This window comes from Pyxicephalus adspersus, chromosome 5, assembly GCF_032062135.1.
Source record: "Pyxicephalus adspersus chromosome 5, UCB_Pads_2.0, whole genome shotgun sequence".
In the NCBI taxonomy this organism is placed as follows: domain Eukaryota; kingdom Metazoa; phylum Chordata; class Amphibia; order Anura; family Pyxicephalidae; genus Pyxicephalus; species Pyxicephalus adspersus.
In genome coordinates this window covers 18,258,216-18,275,361 of record NC_092862.1, presented here as the reverse complement: position 1 = coordinate 18,275,361, position 17,146 = coordinate 18,258,216, and the positions used below count along the sequence as shown (strand labels likewise).

Below are 17,146 nucleotides of genomic sequence, written 5' to 3'. Positions count from 1 at the left end.
ACACACACACACACACACACAGATACTGTAAATGCAATTTTTCAATTTTGCCCTTAGTTACACTTTTAGGACACTAGCTTGTCTGTAGATTGAAAATGGTTCGAGTGGTACCTTAGTAGGAGCAGTATGTATGGCAGTATAGAGACTGCCTCATTCCCTCGTTTACATTGCCTACTCCTGCTACATCTTTTGTTCTTCCTCCAAAATCCAGAGTCCTTTTGATTTGAGTTGCATCACTATGCTTTTTTTGGGACTTTACTGACAATGCAAAGCATAACGTACAAATAAATAAAATTGCTAGCAGTTAATTATTTTTGGCATAGGAGAGTTCTAAAGTGTGATTTATGTCCAGTTCCAGACAAAAACTGCTATGCTATTGATTTACCGCTTCATATGTAATTTTTTAAATCGTTCCCCATAGTTCCACTTCCGTAGACCAAAAAGCCAATTGCAAAACAAAATTACCCACAGTGTCCCTATAGAGTTATTTTAGTTGTTTGACTCTAATAAGCAGATTTGGCTGTTATTGATTATCGCACTTTGAACATCCCCCAGTTGCTGTATCCTCTTCCAAACATCTCGTTCTTCCTCTCCAGTGAAAATTTTTGCACAGCCTTCAACAGGAGAATAATTTAGGGCTATGCAAAAAAACCTAATTGACCTTGACTCTATTATGTGCTTTAATGACTTAATAAAACGGTTCACCCCGCCTCACTCAATCGGGATCATTAATACGACGTTTCAACAGCATGGAGGGAATTTAAGGGAAAAAAACACCCGGCCTGAAAGCCATTTATGCATCTTGTTAAATTGGTTTTAAAGTAAAACATTAAATGAAGTGAAATGATCGATCTGATTTCCATTTCGGCCTGGATACAATTGATTTCTACAAGAGTTAAAGACAAGGCCTGCGCCAAGATTTTTATTTCATTAAGAAAATTCTATTATGCCGCATCTGAGATCATGTAATAGAGAGCCTTGAATGCCAGAGACGTTTTTTTTTTTTTTTTTTGCGGCCGATGCCCCGCAGTGATTATTTAACCATTAGCAGATGTTTAAAGCCAAGTTGCAGGGTTCTAAGAATTTTTTTTTATTCTTGCTGAACAATTGTCATGTTAGGGCTCTTCCAGCTTTCAAAGCACAGTTATACGCCTTATTAAACTGTCCGTACAAGAAAAACAGCACAGGATACCAGTAAAGGCTTTTTTATTATGTAAAATGTCAGCATTATTGGTAATTGCATTCATCTACGGAAAAGAACTTCTTCTTATAAAAATATTAGTAGATTGTCATATAAGGGAGTTCTCTAATGGCAGGTGCTAAAACTTTAAAGAAAGAGTTAATTAAGCCATACACAATATTTCTTATATTCAATTGATTTTCAATTTGATCTACTTGTTTAGTATAAACATTTGCCATCAATTGACAGTCGATTATACTACAATACATTGAAACCGACACAAAGTTGAGTAAGCAATGGGCTTGGCTCCTGGGAGGCGGAATGGGTGGATATTAGTCTGGAGAAGTAAGCATTCCTAGGATGACTGGATTTGCATGCAGGGCCCCTTTGTGTTGCGGAGCCGCCATGATTAAAGAACAGATCAGTCACCCAATGTGTTACATGTGCACTTAGAGTGACTATAAACCACCTAATAACTGAAGAAATTCTCCCCATTTCAAGCTTCTTTGAAACTCAGTTGTTCCTGTCCCCCAGACCTCAAGGTAGAAATTCATGGTGGTAAGCATGTCCTCACTTGCTTAGCATTCTGACAACTTGTTCATAATCTTTTGATGAGTGTACACTGATATGCACAAGTGCAGCTCAATTAAGGATGCAGCATAGCTAGCAGGAAATATTGAACTCTTGTGCGCATTGCCTAGAAATTGCCAAGGCAAGTCAATCTGGCCTGGTCAATCACAATGGCCAAAGACGTAAACCCAGGGGAAGACTAGGTGAAGATGTCCTTGCTAGTGATGGAACGAGAGGAGTTAAGTTTAGTTCCACTTGCCCTTGAATGCGAGTCCTGACTTTTCTTATAGAAGTCAAGGTCGACCTCACACTCCTGGTTCTTCTACTGCTAAAGCAGGTCATTCACAATACAATAGTTCAAAAGTTAGGAGGAGGAAATGTTTTATGGCACATTGATCTTTGCATTCTTTGGGTTTTAGGGGGGTGTCCAATTAATTTCCAATAAGCCTCTTACATAAAACCCACATGGTAAACCCAACATCCCTATTGCATGACAAGACATCCATATACAGTATATGTATTATGGTGCGTTGTGCAGATACATTGGGCCTGATTTATTAAAGCTCTCAGAGGCTGCAGAGGATACACTTTTATCAGTGAAGCTGGGTGATCTAGCAAACCTGAAATGGATCTGGTCCAGGATTCAAAATATTTTCTAACAAATAGCAAATGACTTTCACTTATGAAAGTGTATCCACTTCAGCCTTGGGGAGCTTTAATAAATCAGGCCAATTGTGTTACCAGATGGAGAACCTACAGCAAATAAAATGGCACATACCATACAATAATTGCGTGGAACAGTACACGTAGGCATTTCAGGAAAAGCAAAGACTTTAGTGGCCTAGTTATGTATATCTACAGAATATTCTGACATTGTTTTAATTGAAGGTTACCTTGTCTTCCACATTTTTCATCCTATGCGATATATATATATTCTTTGCTTGTTAATAGTCTTTATATTAGGATAGAACCAATATATTCCCTTCTAAATTGAACTGCCTGCTGTTGGGTCCAGAAATAAAGTCAATACTTTTGTTCCCCTAAAGTTCCTTTCAACAAAAGTCCTTCACATAAAACCTGCAAAAAACGAAGGAAAACCAATGGAGGGATTTGCACAAAATGAGGACAGAACTGTTGACAGTGTACATCGAGCTTTGAATGTGTCTACCGTAAATATTCGGGGTTTTTTTTGTTGTTGCTGGTCATCAAATGTTCCCCATTGAACGGAATCAGCTCATGCTCCTGTGGTTAATCCACTTGTTCAGCGTGGAAGGAGATCAATTAAAACCGGCTTAGGTGATTGTAAATGGGACAATTCACACAAGTCGAGTTAAATCTCTATTCATGTCTTCTACTCACAATACAATACTTAAGCTGCGCAGCAAAGCAAGGATCGCTCTTACCAGTCCCAACAGTGCTTTGAGTAGTTCCACATTTAATTAAAGACACAGTATAGGCTTTGTTGGCACAGACTGTCCGGTCACTTTTAAGCACTGCAATCAAAAATCAGGCTCAAGGAAAAGGGGGGAAAAAAGTTTAGAATTCTATGAAACATCTGTTAGAACCACTTCAGAATGGAACCCACTTTATAATCTAATGCTTCAGTCACTCAGAAGTTTACAAGACCTTAAATGCTTGAACTATTTTGCTGCTCTGTTTTATGGGAGGTCGGCATTTTTTAAGCAAGGCAAGGTTTACAATGCCCCAGAAAAACACATCTTAAAAGGGCCGGTGTATAATGATCTGGTTAGCAGTAATAGTCAGAAAATTAGATGGTGTCTGAGAAGTATAGTGAAATGTGCATTGTATCAAAAGTGCTCAACCCAACAATACCTTATAATAAAAATTAAAAAAAGGATATTTCAATATTTAAAACACTTCCCATGGTAGGCAAAGTGATGGGTTTACTGATATGGAGACACAGTATGCATCCTGCACTGAAATTCCTGTTTAAATACCACCAAGGGTCCTGTAAACGTTGTTGTTTTAATTGACAAAGGCAAAACAGTCTTGAAGACTGGGTGCAAAAAGAACAGAATCTAACCGTCCTGGAGGCAACCTCGGCAGGCGCTTAAAGCCCGACCGTCCTCGAGGCAACCTCGGCAGGCGCTTAGAGCCCGGCCGTCCTCGAGGCAACCTCGGCAGGCGCTTAGAGCCCGGCCGTCCTCGAGGCAACCTCGGCAGGCGCTTAGAGCCCGGCCGTCCTCGAGGCAACCTCGGCAGGCGCTTAGAGCCCGGCCGTCCTCGAGGCAACCTAGGCAGGTGCTTAGAGCCCGACCATCCTCGAGGCAGCCAAGGCAGGCGCTTAGAGCCCGACCATCCTCGAGGCAGCCAAAGCAGGCGCTTAGAGCCCGACTGTCCTTGAGGCAACCTAGGCAGGTGCTTAAGAGCCCGACCATCCTCGAGGCAGCCAAGGCAGGCGCTTAAAGCCCGACTATCCTTGAGGCAACCTAGGCAGGCCTTTAGAGGGCAACCGTTCTCGAGGCAACCTAGGCCTGGTGTACAGGGGCCTAGTCACCTTCATGTTCCTGCAGGACAGAAAAAAAGGAGTATTCATCTGGTAAAAACTGTGAACCTGTAGTTCACAGTTTTTACATGACCCCTGCAATTGTGTCTGATATGCAGGGGTCATGTCAGAACTGGTAAACTTACTGATGTCAGTGAAAGGTTGGGGAGGGTGCAAACTGCCAGGACCCCTTTTTGCGCCTAATCTTCCTTTGCTCAAGCAGTAAGCTTTATATCATACTCCTCCCCCGAAAAAAGTAGTAAGTATTTTGGCACCTATGGCGGATTAGGGTGGCTAGGGCAAACAAAGACGAGGCAGGGGCAAGATGATGATTTTGTTTGCTGTAAATCAATCATGCAATCATTTTATTAGTGGGGACAAAATTAAAGGTTTGCATTAAATTAATTTATCATGAAACAAAGTGCTTGGGCTCTGGAGCTCAATGGCATTACTTCACCTGGGCAAGCAAATGAGCACCTGTATAGATGGCCCTTGCATTTTAGCACAAGGTCTACTTTAAGTCACACAACAGCTGGAGGTGAGTGCCAACAGATGGCATTGGCCATGCTCTCCTCTCTACTAGTGCTTCCATCCAGCCAAAGCCATAATATATGTGATCAGAGGGTGAAACTACAACTCACTGCTCAAAGTTTGAGTGGAGCAAAGAGAAAAGAAGAAGCAGACTGGGCTGTTCAGACGTTTCACTGATAATATATTGTCAGACTATAGTGTCACAACTGCTAGGGTGTAACCCTCAATATATTGCCCTCATTTCTTTGGCAATAGCGGCTTGGTCATACACACAATTTTACATACACACAAGACGTTGGCAAAGTCTAAAGTTAAAAAAAATCAAAAAGAAACTAAAAAAAAAAAAAAAAAGTGTGACAACCATACGGATAAGCCAATTTCATACTCATAAGTCTGAAAAGAACATGGACACGTGCACAGTTAAGGAGCCTGGAAGACCGCAGCTGAGCAGTGCTGGCCAGTAATACAATGACTCAGTATAAATGCTTCAGTAAAACAGTTCATGATGCTTTGTCATAAGTGAGCTTTTCAATTGAAATAATGACACAATGTACTGGAAATCAAACATGGGTCGAGAGTCATTAGTCCTGCTTGTGAACACAAATCAATGCACAAGACTCTGACACGAGGAACAGTCCGGGAAACTTGAGACCTCTGGACCTAGGCAAAAATTAAACCATGATATATGTTATGCAGGTTTAAGAGCTAGATTTTTGAGCTCAATCAGAGGACATTGGAATATTACAAATAGTAACTCGAAACTTTTTTACAAGCAACCACATAATCAATAAACAGTTATGTGATGCAAATCTGCATAATGCTTTTCAAATACATCATCAGCCAGAGGGTTATTATGTAAATTATCACTAAAACAAATGATGCATAAAAAATAGCACAATGCACAAACTGTGCAAACACATGCAAGGGGTCCAAACATTGGTTTAAATGGTTCCAGAGATTACATGCGTTTAAGAATTATATCTTGGTCACAGGGGCCTGTTAGTTGGTTACTCAGGTACACAGTTTTGCATAATTGGAAAAAAGGGAATTTGTCACTGGCTCCCCTAACCCCATGAGTGCCTAGTATATCACATTATCTCTGTGGGCCAACAGTTCAGCCGGTATGTAACCTACTATGCAGGCAAGAATTAGCAAAGGTTTACTTTAAATATCACTCCAGCGTTCCCCATTTGACCATATATACATAAAGTGTGCAAAGAAAGGCTGGGCTTGAAGGCAAGAGGGTTTTTTTTCCCCTAGGGCCAATACAGTAAGTTATGTGGTCTTGGGAGACCTGAGTGGGAACCCACATTTAGAACTTGATCAGGGAACAACTGCAGACCACGGCAGGTTCTGGATATTATAAAAACCCATTTCTTGTCCAGACCCAAGATGCCTTTCGGGTACGTGGCAAGGGAAATCTTCTATTAGTGAATTATTTTGGAACTGTGAGATGTAACTTGATCAAATGCTAATGGCTACAAAGAAAGTTGATTCTGGAAAACCTATTTCTTTTGTGACCACTCTATATCCTGGCCTCACTATCCCCCCCCCTTTCCTATAATCCAACCCCACTCTTCTCTGTTATCCCAGCCACAATTTTCTTAAAATGACCTTTACCTTTTACCATACCCAACAATCACTTTAGCATTTTGGCACACTGTGTATGGCACATTCTACAGCCCAGGAAAAGCGGTTCCCACCATGGAATGGCCAGTCTGTTGTATTTATCCTCCAGGCCAAATGTTTCCGGTCCTACCTGCCTGCATCTAACAAGGACAAATGCAGGTTCAAATCATCTATCTAGATTTGGAGACTCATTTCCTGATCTTTGGACCATCCATAGCCATGGCATTTCGGTGGGTGGGAGCCATAGCCATGAGCTGGGTTAAATCTGATAGACATAATCACATCAAAAAGCAGACCCTTCTTTTGAGACATCTTTTTTAGAAGTCCAGCATAGCTCCTGGCTCCCCCTTCCGCCTTTGCAACCACCTAGGATTGTATGCAATTACAGACTTTTTAAAAATCTGCCCCCCTTGTTATTTTGAAGAAATGCAGCATTGGATTACAGAGGGCAGTAGATAATTTATAATGTTGCACCATATGGCATTTTTATGCAACTTTTTGGGCTTACTTTTTATGTAAGCATATCAGATATCATTAAAGTTGCCATTAAATAAGCATTGATACAAAAAGCAGAACCTTTTGTCCTGTAAAAATATGTCACAAATGAAGAACATTCAGTTTTAACTGCTGTACATAGCAAAGCCAATCAGGCCCAAATTCCTATTCCTGTGGGCAGCTGCCCAGTTTTGCTTTTCATACAATTATTATACATTCTTCCCAATGACTGCTATCAATTAACTGACTGGAGCTGAACTTACATTTTAGCATCCATTTGTCTTAGACTACAGAACATAGCCAAAGTCTACCATAGGAGTCTGCTAAATAGTTTTCCGATTTGCATACAATGCTGAATAGACAGAGCAGCTTAAAATAGTGTGACATGATAAACAGACTCTGAAAGAACATCTGATATTATTTTATGGGATTACAGATGAGATGATAGGACTACCTTCCAGGGCACCATTATTAATATTGCAGATCATTGCAAGCTGAGGTTGAAAGCCAACAAACCAGATGCATTAAAGTTCAAAACTAAGAGGCTACAGGGAATATAATAAACAGACCTAAAGAGAACCGGTGAGAATTGAAGAATGGTAATTGCTATTTAGTTTTGTAAAGGTGCAGGCTTTAGGATCATTATGTTAAGTATACAACTAATACGTGATCTGGTATAAGCATTAGGGGTAAGAAGCCAGATTTAGATTTGCATTGTTGGTTCAGGTCAGTAACTAGCAAGGTAGCAAATCAACGATTGGGATGACAGCCCTGAAGCCTTTACTATGCATTTAAAAGATTGTACACACAAAGAGGTCCCTATTTACGTTTGCTTTAGGGCTCATTCATTCCTATGAGTTTTAATGCAGGTTAGCCATTGTTATCAATGGCTTTAGTTTTAGTTTGTGCATTGCAATGTCTTGATGTATTGCTGTGTATTATAGAGCCAGTTGATAACAATAGCAGCATCTAAAAATGAAAAATAATATTCTTTCTATCAACAATTGGCTCATGCAGAATGTTTGGATCACCTGGTTTTAGGGCAGATCTTGGAGACCAATTCCTTTCCACCCAATGCCTCTCACGAGCTCTGCTGTCCCACATGCACAGATAACAGGGATACTTGGTGTATCCGCATTACTGCCCAAGAAGGAAGCATACCATTTTAAAGTCAACACACATGACCCAATTGTGTTGGTGATATTGCAACAACTCAATGACTCTCTTTATGTCTGCATATTCTTCACAAAGAGAAACTGAATGGCCAATGAGCTATTGAATAATGAATAGTCGCCATTCAGTTGAGTTATAGATTGGAATTCCCAATTCCTCCATTAAACCAGGTATGTTATGGCAATACCCAAACCACTGTCAGTTCTAAAGTACTTTAGAAATGCAATCTCCCTGGTTCGAAAGTATGATACCTTCATTCCTTTTTCCAATAAGTTTTTCTCACACAGTCTTGATGCTAGGAGTTCTGAAGCCTTCTTTGATCCCAAATCATGTGCCAAATCACTGAACTCATGCTGATCGAATCCTTTACGAACAGAGTCCTCGTCAATTTCAAACTCTTCATCATTGTTGTCACCTAGTTAATCACCATAATCATGTTCTTCAAGAGAGGGTAGTGTAACGAAAACTGGCACTGGGATTTCCTCTGAATGAGCCACTGGGCGTATAACTGATGATCTCCTGGCTCTCGCCAAACCATAGGTATACCAAATGGCATCTTATCACGTGTTATCTTTGTCCACATCCGTAAACCCTCGTCACACTGTTTGCTTATTCACTACATAGAGCAGCGCACAACCTCTGACCACACTGTCTTGCGTGTAAATGAATAGCCTATACAATTCCACGCTACAGTAATCACATTAATATAAGCGGTAGAGAAAAAACCTGACATGATAGAAGGAAACTAACTGCACCTCCAGAATCATACCAAATAACAATAACAAATGCAAATGCCTTAGGAATAGGTAAAGTGTACAGGAAGCATCCATTATCATTATCTAGTATATATATGTTGTGATACACAGCACATTACAGAGAACATAATCAACACAACCATGGCATTCATATGGCAAAGCATGCTGTTCTGCCAATGTCAAAAAAGAAGGCAGACATGTCTCTGATTTTATTCACCCCAGGGTTCTCCCTAGGCCCTTTTAGCTGGGCAAAGCACCCGGCAGTTTTTAGGTGGTTACTGAAGAATTGGGTTACAGGGACTGTCACTCACTTACTACTTTTTCCACCCAGCTTAAAAAAAACTGTGTTGAACTCTGCACCTTACAATCTGAAATCTGATCTCTCCTGCTCTTTAGGTCTATTTCACAGCCTATAGGCTATTGAGCAAACAGAAAAAGACAAAAATAAAAGGTAAAAAATATATTTATAGGATTCCCTTCCCTAAAAACCTAAATAAGTAAATTTAGACCATGAAAATGATAATAGTCAAAGGAGAGCTTTAAGGAGAGCTCTGGTTTACCAGAAAATTAGGATAGGATGTAAAAGTGCAGCACTGGCTATGCTTGCCATGGATATGCTCGGGTTAGTTTATGAAATGCTTGGCCGGTTTTGGCTCTCAAGGACAGAGTTTTACAGCCCTGGACTAGATTAAGCTAATATCACATGGCCAAAACAGATTTTGTTCCCCATTCAGGTCTGTAAAGCCGTATTGTGCCAATATGTGCACACACAGGTTCTCTTTTTCCCCCAAACTCTTCCACAGGGTAAAACTACATTTGTGATATAATTTGTGAATATGTCAGCTGTATGTTAGAATCAATCAGACTTCTCTAATAAAGCAGCTATACAGTGCCAGCTGCAAAAAGTTTGTGAAAGCCCATAAAATTGTGTCACGGGTGTTTTTAGGTTTTGAAGTTGGAGATATTTTTCCCCTGAACCGATTAGTACTGAAAAGAAATGTTTGAATCCACCAAGTAGAAAAGCCCATATGTGACAAGAAGCGTCCTGGCTCAGATTTATTCCTCTTGCATTATAATACAGAAAGTCCTCAAGTTAAGGACATTCGACATACGGACAACTCCTAGATACGAACGGAGATTACTTTATGGTTATTGGCTGTGAAATTCTGCAGGAGGGGCTCAGGAATATTAACTCTCCTGGCACCAAAAAAAAAAACTCTTTTGCTTCCTTTTATTGTAATGTAACCTCAACGGACTAAAACTCAACTAATAAAGAACTCAAACCAAGGGCAGAGCTTTGTAAAATGCAGAAAGTCTCAAGAGACGGTTATTAGCGTCAACAGTCATGAAAATATTCTAGTAGCAGACGTCAGCCTTTAAATGAACATTTTATGTACCAAAAGTAAAAAAAAATTAAATACACTCAACAAGCAAAAAGTACACATATGTATACACTTCTCTGTACAGACAAATTATAGGAACATGTCACAACTCAACACACACAAACAATACTGGACCCTGGGCAGCAATGACAACTGGGAATGGGCCAAATGTTGCCATTAGCTTACATAAAATTTCCATCCACCCCACCCCTTAAGGGTTTACTTCAATGCAATTGATCCAATCTTTGGTATTACATATGAGCTCTACAAAAGGCACCAAATGGTTAATACCAATCCTCTAAGCGTTTTCAGCTCCATAGGCGGCCATAAGCCTCAGGTATACTTTATTAGGAGTAAGAGAAGCCGGAGAGTGGTTGATGCAGTGAAAACCTACTCCATGGCTATATGGATTCCTTGGGAGAACCTTCACTAATGGATGATAAATCTGAGATTAGATTTGCTGTCAGCAGCTCAGCGTATACAAGATAATTGGCCAAAAACATTTAGTGCCAAGGTGTGCCTCTCTCTGCTAATGTCTGCATCAGCCAAACTTTTATCAGCAGCAAAAACTTATCTATGCAGATAGACTTTTATAGCAGGCAATGATCTCGGGCTGTTGGGGAACTGCAAGTTGCAGCATGGCTATGCCAAGCCAAGGAGGGAAGACATGCCATCTGCTTGCCTAGAATTGAGATTTCATTTGCTGGCACAGAATGGACCCATGACAAATGCTCACTCCTAGACACAGGTGGGCTGTCTCCAAAGTCATTTGGGAGAGGACTGACCCTTTAAGAAAGTTCATGCAGTTAGCAGACTAAAATTTACACAGCTTAAAACTATCGTCTATCCCGCAATAAACGCCGTAACAAATGTCATCCAGAATCTGCCAAGGTCCAAATTGGTAACAGATTTCTAAACAGAAGGAAGAAAAACACCTTGGAATACCAACATTCAGGGAATGGCAGCTAAATTATTCACTGCCCTTATTACGATGTGTTTGGAGTCAGAGAAAATCCAGCTCCATTGCTAAATCAGCTCATACTGCCTTCACTGGGAGCGTGCTGTGTATTCATGCATTTCAATGTGCCGGATAGGAATGTCAATTATGGAACCAGAAAAAAATGAATACTAAGGCTAAATAGACACACGTTATAGTTCTCTCACTGGAAATTATCTTTTGTAATTGTTTCCAGAGACATTAGAATGAGCTCTGTACACTTGTCTGTTCTATGGGGAGAGGAGGCAGCCAGCTAAGTGGTCACCTAATGATCCAACTAATGGCTATAGGACGTTGGCTGACCACTGTACACTCACTAGATTTTTACCCAAAACCATGACAATGAGAGGGCAAACGAGAGAGAGAGAGAGAGAGGGAGCAAACGAGAGAGAGGGAGGGAGCAAACGAGAGAGAGAGAGAGAGAGAGCAAACGAGAGAGGGAGAGCAAAGGAAAGAGAGAGAGAGAAAGAGAGAGAGCAAACGAGAGAGCACGACAGAGAGAGAGAGAGAGCACGAAAGAAAGAGAGAGCATGAAAGAAAGAGAATAACTGGTCAAGAGAGCAATTGATCAAACAAGAGAGAGCACAAAAGAGAAAGAGAGCTAGAGCAAGTGAGAGAGAGAGAGCACAATTGAGCAAGAGAAAGACTGATCAAACAAGAGAGAGCACGAAAGAAAGAGATGAAGCTAGAGCAAGAGAGTGAGAGCACAATTAGGCAAGAGAGGGATTGTTTAAACAAGAGAGCATGAGAGAGAGAAATCGAGCAAGAGAGAGAACAAGAGAGAGTGATTAAGTGAGAGAGTGCGAAAGTAAACTCCCATGCAAAAGAAAAGGAGAGAAAGCAGAGAGCAATACTCCCACAAATATATTGCAGATCCATAAATATTATATATTGCAGAGAGACCCCTGCATGTGACATCTTATAATGAACACTTTATTGACCAGCAGCACCCTGCTGACCTCTACACACAATTGAGGCTAAACCAAACATTTCCAACAAGCCAATATTACTCATAGTAGTAAATCCAACTCAAATCAGATGATGAAGCACACATCTATAATTGGATACAATGTATGTGTACTGTATTAGGAAACTGCTCCCATTGGTTGATCACCCCCCCCCCCACTTATATCTAAGCATGTTTCATGTGAAAAGTAGAAAATGAGTCAACAAATCTGGAGCACAGTGGGAATCTAACCAGGACAATTTGTCTTCTACAAGAGAGACTCCTACAGAACCCCAGTCCTCAGGGACCAGTAAGAAATACAAAATCCCCGCTCCTCACAGGTCAGATATTGAGGTCCCTTTAAGAAAAATTTACAGCAGATTTCTTCACCATACAGGAGCAACAGTCCAACTTTGTTATCAATCACACACAAATTGATTGTTGTTGATCTGCGACATAATTGGATTGATCTCCACATACACAAGCCATAAATATCTGTAAAAACACATTCCTTTGTATAGCAACCTCATTGTGTCCAACCAAAACCTTTTTTTTGGCTGGGGAGGAATTAAAAAGGAGTAAACCCAATGTTAGGCTTCTATTGCTATCCAGGGTTCTTTACACCCCCCCCCCCAACCACACACATAGATTGCAATCTGATTGTACAATCAAATCTACCAACAGTTTTGCAGTACAGGAAACGTGCCTGATTGGTTACATTAGATCTGTCCTCACAGTTTTGGTACATTTATGGCAGGTTGTACAGATTGCATTGCGTATGGTGACCCTAATAGCAATAAAAACCCAACAGAAGTTCTAAGCCTTTCCAACTCAATCCAAAAACACAATTGATTGTAAGATAAAAATACAGTATGTTTCCATTTATTCAGTATAAACATTTCAGGTTTTTGGGTACATTCTATACATAGCAGAAACCTACATATGAAGTCAGAATTTAACTAACAGTAGAAATCTTCCTCTACATCCCAAAATCATACAGGTAGGTGAAATAATGCCCCCTAAAAATTAGCCTTAGGGACATTAGATTGTAAGCCCCTTTGACAGTTACATTGCTATGGACTCTGTACAGCGCTACGTTCTATGTCAGCACTATATAAATACACAATGGTAACAATAACAATCTGTGTATTCTATAGGTGCCATATAGAAGGACACCACCTACTGGTCCAGTAAGAGAATGCAGTTTATATCATGATGGGTTTAGGACCCACCAGGGGCTCTGTGACCCCACTAATACACAGGACCATGGATCAAATAACATATATGTTTGTAAAAGACACGTGTGCTCGTTGGAACCCATCCAGCCCCCCTTCCCTAGATAATTCCCCGGACACCACTGACCTCTCTTGCTCCGTCTCCAGCGGTTGGCTTGGCATTGGCTGTAATCCACACAGTTGAGGATGATGAGGGCGAAGGGGAAGAGTTTGAATTGCATTGGTGCAGGTGGGAAATGCGGGCTAAAAACAATAAATAAAATACAAATTCTGGGTGACGGCTCTGCCGAAAAGACGTTGGGTTCCCCCTTTATTAGCCGGGACGAGATTTCTGGCTCAACATCCGTTCAATCTGGAATGCCGTGTCCGGGCCATTTCTGCACCACCTGAAAAAAAAGGAAAGGCGATGAGTTTAAAATTTAGGTGATAACTTGCAGAAAGTGTTGCAGCGAGCGGTGTCACTGGCAATCGATGGGTTACTTTTGGACGATGAGTATAGCACACGGGGAAATTCTACGACCTGCTGGAAAATCCTTGCGGTTTGAATCTACGGAAAGCTGGCAGCATATCCTGGTGGACTAGAAGTCCATTAAAATTGATAGAAATTGATTATTAAGGGTCGGTGTAAGGGGAGGGGGCATCTGAGATCAGGGCAGTTGGTGCAATTATTGCCCCATACAAGTCAAAGTAAAGCCACAACCGGTGCCCTGCACAAACTCCAATATAGAATACAATACCACTATGCCAAGCTCCTTTCTCCTGCAGCAGCACAGTGCCTGCTGGGGGTAGTAGTCCTCCAATCTCTTGGCTCAGCCCCTTCCCCTAATTTCTCTGATCTCTAATTGAATTGACACCTCTCATCAGCCAATTAACACTTTGGAGGAATGGGAGCCGGGACTGGTTAGCTGACCTCCCTCAGTAAGGACATTCTCCATCCCTGAAGCCTATCCCTGAATGGAATATTAATCAATATCATTGATAAGATATCGATCGGTCTTTCGGAATTCCTATTGATATAAATCACATGACTATTAATTATTGATCAGATTCAGAAACTACAAAGCAGCATCATGTAATAAAAATGTGCAACTACAAGTTGCAGCAATCCCTGGGGTGGTGAGGATGTTGGGTGGTAAAGTTACCCATCATGGTGGCCATACCGGTATCGATTTTCTATCCTTCTTCAATCAATCAAAAAGCGATCACTTAGTCAATGGAGGTTAAAATTGGTTCTCTTGCAGATATCTATTCAACCAAATTACAATCATACTATATCCATCATTTAATGGGATTGAGGTTTGCCAATGTCATTCAATTCGATCCTCCTAGATTGTAAGCTCTTCGGGGCAGGGTCCTCTCCTCCTCCTGTGTCACTATCTGTATTGGTCTTGCAACCCCTATTTATTGTACAGCGCTGCATAATATGTTGGCACTATATAAATCTTGTTTATTAATAATAATCATTTGAGTCCATTCTATAATCCTTTTGATAGGTATGTAACTTATAATCACCTACCCCATACATATTAGATCGCCACAGACAATAAACAATTTGTTGGTGCTCCCAAAAGCCTAGCAGAGCGCTTTAATTATCTGATCAATAAACGGATCCACCTGTTCTTCATCACCCAGAGTCTATAAAAGTCTTACCTAGTAAGTATCCGGCCAGCGATCCGAGATTTTCTGCTCCCACAATCCCCAGAGTCGCTGCGATTAAAAATCGGATGATCAGTGAGTGCTGCGACCCGGTCAGGTCCGGTGATTGGAGTTGCGCGTGTGTCCGGTCCGGGGACTTTCAATGCACAGATGAGGGGCGCTGGAAGGAGAGTGCTAGAGAAGCAGCAGGAGAGCTGTGTGAGTGCTTTTATATGATCGGATCATGTATGACGTGTGGTCCTGACTCTCAGCCCCTCAGCACTGGCTCTGCTCCGGTCCTTGTTGGAGATCTAGGCATCTGGTGGCAGGTTTGATGCTCCCGTTGTGTAGGTGGTGCTCTCTGTGGTCCATCGGCTGCAGCTTCCCCCGGGGTCCTAAATCAGGCATTGCTCAGCGATCCTCCTCCTCCACCCCTTGGGACTTCGATCGGTGCGATCTGCTCACCCAAGTTTGGAGCAGTTTATAATTCCTGCAATGCAAAGTACAAGGAATATATTTTGTATCGGGGCTCATTAGGGGTGTTGGGGGTCTGGGGACACCACATTGCTGTGTTCCAAAAACAAAACTTTACAGCGTACTCCGATACCCCATAACACATTGCAATGCGGAGCCCCCAAGAGAAAGTAAAGCTTTTTTAAAATATAATTGTTTTAATGAGGTAATTCGTTCTGGTTACCCCAAACTGTTCAGGAAAATGTAGGATTTACTCAAACTTTGCTGTGTGTGATGGTGCTGATCTTCCAGGGCATGGGTGTCAAACTCTGGCCCACAACCTTTTTTTTGGCCCCCAAAGCAATCCCAAATATGAACTGCAGCTGGCCCGCCGCTGCACTGAAATTGCGCTGCTACTACAATTCCCGGCATCACTCGTGTCTTTGGACCAGCAGGCTCTCTGCCTATGTGTGGCCCCGCATTGGACTGTTTTAAAGGCGCATATAATGTCGGGAATATTAGTAGCGGCGCTATTTCAATGAAGAGGTTTCAGCGGCGGGCCACTCATAGGATTTAGCTCCGCATTGGCCGCGTCTGGCATTTCCAGCCCTCCCCCTAAGCTGTACTTTTTCTTGCTACTCCAAGGCATGGACTTGAATGGTTGGATTTTCATAAAGAATATTGTTATTATTATTGTTAGCCTGTGCAAAAAGGTTACCATTGAAATTTAACTCAGAAGGCTACAAATAGAGAAAGAGACATAAAATTTTTTTCTTAAATAAAAAAAAAAAAAAAAAAAAAAATGTTATGCCTCTATTATAAGCTTGTTCCAGATTGAATGTCAAGCAAAACCTCTTTGTTTTCATATGAAAAGGGTTTATTTCTTGTATGCTTATTCTGCTGTCTGGAGCCTACTCCTGAATTTGCTGCCCAATGGCTAACCATAACCCCACTCCGTCTGATGCCTGAACTGAAACCCTCCACTTAATGGGTGCTAAGCCTGAACCCCCTGTCCAGTGCCTTCTCTTAAACTTCCTCCCCACCGGCTAACTTGCCTCTGCCTGATGCCCAACCCCTCGAGAACTGAACCTCCACCGTTAACTCCCCACTTTCCTCACCATTCAGATAGCAATTTATGATGGAACCCAGACATCAGGTCCTTCATCAGAATCCTTGGCCCAAGTAGAGTATAATCTGCTGTGCATGCCAAAGGATTCTACCCAAAAAGAATGTGACTTCATCCTCATCTAGGCACCATGGGGTAGAAGAGGGGGGTAAGGAAAGTATGATTCATTATTGCCCCTTTCAGGTATGTTTTTCTTTTTCCCCTACATAGACCACCCAACATTCAGTGATCGGGAAGTGGGACGCGTATTAACCCGAGGTATGTAGGAGAATGACACGCCCTGTCCTGCCCTAATTTTGGGGAGCGTAATATATAAATACACAGATTGGTCAAACAAGCGCATGATTATTTTTATTTTCAACTACATTTTCTTTAGATTCACTTTACAAAATCACAAATGGAATAATTCATATATTTTATATAGAGGTAAGTAGTTTCAACCAGGAAGAAGGGATTTGGGTCAAAAACGGGGACAATCTATTCAAATCAAGCGTATGTGGTAGGTGATTTCAGGAGGGGGAAGGGAACCTGGC

The 17,146-nt window shown here is 41.4% G+C and overlaps 1 protein-coding gene across 1 annotated transcript in view; it reads right to left on the bottom strand.

Moving 5' to 3' along the window:
* Nucleotides 1–15,331, bottom strand: part of RSPO2 (R-spondin 2) — an 80,872-nt gene extending 65,541 nt beyond the window's left edge. The window contains exons 1-2 of the mRNA XM_072413275.1: nucleotides 15,050–15,331; nucleotides 13,527–13,785 (exon numbers count right to left, since the gene is read on the bottom strand). Of these exons, the coding sequence (XP_072269376.1) occupies nucleotides 13,527–13,620 (94 nt within the window). The 5' untranslated portion in view covers nucleotides 13,621–13,785; nucleotides 15,050–15,331. The remainder of the gene's footprint in view (nucleotides 1–13,526; nucleotides 13,786–15,049) is intronic.
* Nucleotides 15,332–17,146: the final 1,815 nt, after the last annotated feature.